Source organism: Siphateles boraxobius, unplaced genomic scaffold (genome assembly GCF_051911475.1).
Source record: "Siphateles boraxobius isolate OS27281-9 unplaced genomic scaffold, OSU_SipBor_1 150, whole genome shotgun sequence".
Lineage (NCBI taxonomy): Eukaryota > Metazoa > Chordata > Actinopteri > Cypriniformes > Leuciscidae > Siphateles > Siphateles boraxobius.
This window is the reverse complement of record NW_027508756.1, coordinates 87,501-92,500: the sequence shown is the minus strand read 5'-3', so window position 1 is coordinate 92,500 and position 5,000 is coordinate 87,501. Positions and strand designations below refer to the sequence as shown.

Genomic DNA, 5,000 nt, shown 5'->3' with positions numbered 1-5,000 from the left:
ACACACACACACACACACACACACACGTGTTTCCTCTTAAAAATATTTTGTCCTGATAAAAATATTTCCATTTCCCCCTAGTGGAAGCGTCTGGAACTGCAGCCGAACACACACTCACTGAAACTCATTTACTGAGATATCAGGATATAATTTGGAGCACAGCTTATTTAGATTTATTAGCTTTGATTTTCTTGCAGTTTAAGACTAAAATATGTTTTGGGGAAAAAAAAGAAAAAAAAAATATATATATAAAATTCATATAAAATTTAAAAATAATTTTTTTATGCATTTTTCATAATAATAAACTTAAACTTCTATGACATTTTAAGTTCACTTTTTAAAACTTTTCTCACTTCAGAAATATAATCTGCCAAAGTGTCATCTTTAAAAAGAGACCAAACTTCAGTCTGTGACCCAAAGATTCAAGATTTATGGTAAATGGACTGCATTTATATAGCGCTTTAACAGACCCATGGCCACCAATCATCAATCCCCATCTGTGTGTGTGTACTTCATCTGTGTACTTCATCTGTGTGTGTACTTCATCTGTGTGTGTGTACTTCATCCGTGTGTGTGTACTTCATCTGTGTGTGTGTACTTCATCCGTGTGTGTACTTCATCTGTGTACTTCATCTGTGTGTGTACTTCATCTGTGTGTGTACTTCATCTGTGTGTGTACTTCATCTGTGTGAGTACTTCATCTGTGTGTGTACTTCATCTGTGTGTGTGTACTTCATCCGTGTGTGTGTACTTCATCTGTGTGTGTGTGTACTTCATCTGTGTGTGTACTTCATCTGTGTGTGTACTTCATCTGTGTGTGTACTTCATCTGTGTGTGTACTTCATCTGTGTGAGTACTTCATCTGTGTGTGTGTACTTCATCTGTGTGTGTACTTCATCTGTGTGTGTGTACTTCATCCGTGTGTGTGTACTTCATCTGTGTGTGTACTTCATCTGTGTGTGTGTGTACTTCATCTGTGTGTGTACTTCATCTGTGTGTGTACTTCATCTGTGTGTGTACTTCATCTGTGTGAGTACTTCATCTGTGTGTGTGTGTGTGTGTGTACTTTATCTGTGTGTGAAGCGCGACACAGCGAATCCTTGTTTACGGCTTATTGTGATTAACGCCACAAACTTAGTAGTACTGCAAATTTAAAGAAGTCTAACACTTTCCAAAATCGATTTATGAAATTTGAGAATCATTCAAACCAGTAGAAGATAGAATCGTGATCATATAGACTGTATGTAGCCCCGCCCCTTTGTGTAGCCCCACCCCTTTACGTAGCCCCACCCCATTTCAGCGCTGCACTCGTTGTCTTTTGTCTTCCGGTCTGTATTTTCACAGCGATCTTGCGCATTTATGAATGAACGGCTCATTTTAAAATCTTTCGGTCTACTGACATTTGTTAAGACATCTGCTTTAAACATTACAATCCTCATGATAACTTTCGTTAACTTTACATTAAGTAAATCCACTTCAAAAGCGAATTACTCCTGGACAGCGATGCCATAGAGATATACAGAGCGACCGCAACAACAGAAGTTCAAAGACAATATTCTAAAGATTCCCAGTGAGTGTGCAGTGAGTGTGTATGAGCAGTGTGCAGTGAGTGTGTATGAGCAGTGTGCAGTGAGTGTGTATGAGCAGTGTGCAGTGAGTGTGTATGAGCAGTGTGCAGTGAGTGTGTATGAGCAGTGTGCAGTGAGTGTGTATGAGCAGTGTGCAGTGAGTGTGTATGAGCAGTGTGCAGTGAGTGTGCAGTGAGTGTGTATGAGCAGTGTGCAGTGAGCGTGTATGAGCAGTGTGCAGTGAGTGTGCAGTGAGCGTGTATGAGCAGTGTGCAGTGAGCGTGTATGAGCAGTGTGCAGTGAGTGTGCAGTGAGTGTATATGAGCAGTGTGCAGTGAGCGTGTATGAGCAGTGTGCAGTGAGTGTGAATGAGCAGTGTGCAGTGAGTGTGCAGTGAGTGTGCATGAGCAGTGTGCAGTGAGTGTGCAGTGAGTGTGCATGAGCAGTGTGCAGTGAGTGTGCAGTGAGTGTGCAGTGGGTGTGCAGTGAGTGTGCATGAGCAGTGTGCAGTGAGCGTGCATGAGCAGTGTGCAGTGAGCGTGTATGAGCAGTGTGCAGTGAGCGTGTATGAGCAGTGTGCAGTGAGTGTGCATGAGCAGTGTGCAGTGAGCGTGTATGAGCAGTGTGCAGTGAGTGTGTATGAGCAGTGTGCAGTGAGTGTGCATGAGCAGTGTGCAGTGAGCGTGCATGAGCAGTGTGCAGTGAGCGTGTATGAGCAGTGTGCAGTGAGCGTGTATGAGCAGTGTGCAGTGAGTGTGCATGAGCAGTGTGCAGTGAGCGTGTATGAGCAGTGTGCAGTGAGTGTGTATGAGCAGTGTGCAGTGAGTGTGCATGAGCAGTGTGCAGTGAGCGTGCATGAGCAGTGTGCAGTGAGCGTGTATGAGCAGTGTGCAGTGAGCGTGTATGAGCAGTGTGCAGTGAGTGTGTATGAGCAGTGTGCAGTGAGTGTGTATGAGCAGTGTGCAGTGAGTGTGCAGTGAGTGTGCAGTGGGTGTGCAGTGAGTGTGTATGAGCAGTGTGCAGTGAGTGTGTATGAGCAGTGTGCAGTGAGTGTGTATGAGCAGTGTGCAGTGAGCGTGTATGAGCAGTGTGCAGTGAGTGTGCAGTGAGTGTGCAGTGGGTGTGCAGTGAGCGTGCATGAGCAGTGTGCAGTGAGCGTGCATGAGCAGTGTGCAGTGAGCGTGCATGAGCAGTGTGCAGTGAGCGTGCATGAGCAGTGTGCAGTGAGCGTGCATGAGCAGTGTGCAGTGAGCGTGCATGAGCAGTGTGCAGTGAGCGTGCATGAGCAGTGTGCAGTGAGCGTGCATGAGCAGTGTGCAGTGAGCGTGTATGAGCAGTGTGCAGTGAGTGTGTATGAGCAGTGTGCAGTGAGTGTGCAGTGAGTCTGCAGTGAGTGTGCAGTGAGTGTGCATGAGCAGTGTGCAGTGAGTGTGCAGTGGGTGTGCAGTGAGTGTGCATGAGCAGTGTGCAGTGAGTGTGCAGTGAGTGTGCAGTGGGTGTGCAGTGAGTGTGTATGAGCAGTGTGCAGTGAGTGTGCATGAGCAGTGTGCAGTGAGTGTGCATGAGAAGTGTGTGCCGCACCTCCTCTGCATCTCCAGCTTGATGTCGATGCCCTGCTCCTCCAGGAGCTCTCTCTGGGCATAGTTCCAGTCCGCCGGCTCCCCCTGCTGGTCCAGGCTGCGCTCGCGCTCTACACGCGCCTGCTCCGGGTGGTTGAACCGGAACACGTGGTTCTTGCCCATCACCACGCGGTTTCCTGCGACACCATAGGTTGGGCTCAGGGTCAGGTGATCACGAGGACAGCGGGCTCACACTAAAGGGGCTTTTGCACCGGGTAGTTCTAGGAACTAGTCACCGGGATGATCCCCGAGAACTAATGTTTCCCTTAGGAACATGTTCCTGGTTGCGTTCGCACCGCCTGTAGGAACTCTGTAGTGACGTAAGAGACGCTGTTGTGACTTTTATTTTGACGGCGCTGAGAACAACTGAGATGACATTCTCTGTGTTCATTAGTTTACGATCTGGCCAATACGTTATGAGATAGAACTGTGATTCACAGAAAGTAGACAGTAATGAAAAGTTATGGTAACACTTTATTTTATATGTCCACTTCAGACATTCTACTAACTATAAGTAACTTTTCAACTACATGTCAACTAACTGTCATTAGAGTATTATTAGACTGTCTGCTTCATATCTGCAAACTCTTTATTCTGATGCTCCCCAAAAGATATTCTACTGACTATAAATTACTTGGCAACTACAAGTCAACTTATTCTACTAACCCTAACCTAACAGTCTACTATTACTCTAATGAGAATTAGTTGACATGTAGTTGAAAAGTTACTTAAAGTTAGCGGAATGTCTAAAGTGGACTATAGAAATAAAGTGTAAAAGTTATTAGCGTGTGGCGTGTGTTTGATGTCCAGTGTTGCAGAGCACAAACACATAATCATGTTTCGCCTCAAAGTTGCGTTGGACTTCCTCCTCAGCGTCTAAAATTTTCGTATGCGTTTTTCGTATTCGTGATTCGGATTCAAAATGCTTGCTAAAGATGCGAAACACGGAGAAAATCGAACCCGATCCGAATTTTATTATGACGGACGAAAGTTTCGTAGGCAGTGTGCAAGCGTGATTGACATAACGTGAGGTCGATTTTTTTTTTTTACGTGCGAAAATTTCGGATGCAAATTTTTGTGTGCAAAGGCCTTAAAGCAGGTGTGCCCAACCCTGCTCCTGCCGATCGACTGTCCTGCACAATTTATCTCCAACCCTAATTAAACACACCTGCCTTTAATTTTCAAGTGATCCTGAAGACCTTAATTGGTTGTTTCAGGTGTGTTGTTAGGGTTGGAGATGAACTGTGCAGGACAGTCGATCGGCAGGAGCAGGGTTGGGCAGTCCCTGCCTTAAAGATTACGAGCTTGTTCATGTTCGTAGAGTATGTTTCTTAAACTAGTTAGTTTCTGGAGTAAATATATAGGCTATAATCTGTGCGTTTAGCTTTTTTAATACACCCACAAGCGGGTGCTGGTGTTTCTCGTGCGTTTGGCCAATCAGAGAACACTACCGTCACTGTAGTTCCTATAGACCCGACTCTGGAGGAGGAGTAAATTAGTTCCTCCAAAGGAGTTCCTAGAACTAAAATCATTCCTAGTTCCTGCGGTGCGAACACGCCGACATCCGGGAACTCCCGCCAGTAGTTCTAGGAACTGAAGCGGGTTCTCCTGAACACACTCACCCTGTTTGAGCAGCACACACTCGCTGATCTGCCTGCCGTTGACGTACGTCTCAGCTCCCTCCAGCGGCTCTAGAGTCACACACACTACACACACACACACACAGAAAGTGAGGGATCTGCATGAGCATGGTGTTAAAGATGTAAGCGGTATGCTAATGAGGAGGGCGGGTCTCCTCCCTAAAGAGGGGCGG

The 5,000-nt window shown here is 45.9% G+C and overlaps 1 protein-coding gene across 5 annotated transcripts in view; it reads right to left on the bottom strand.

Moving 5' to 3' along the window:
• Positions 1-5,000, bottom strand: part of LOC143738748 (kinesin-like protein KIF1C) — a 65,737-nt gene that overhangs the window by 12,055 nt on the left and 48,682 nt on the right. For all 5 annotated transcript variants that reach the window (XR_013203995.1, XR_013203992.1, XR_013203993.1 and 2 more), the window contains exons 18-19: positions 4,810-4,893; positions 3,150-3,324 (exon numbers count right to left, since the gene is read on the bottom strand). Coding sequence is in view for 1 of the 5 variants with exons in the window: in XM_077230784.1 (XP_077086899.1) it covers positions 3,150-3,324; positions 4,810-4,893 (259 nt within the window). In the remaining 4 variants the exon portion in view is untranslated. The remainder of the gene's footprint in view (positions 1-3,149; positions 3,325-4,809; positions 4,894-5,000) is intronic.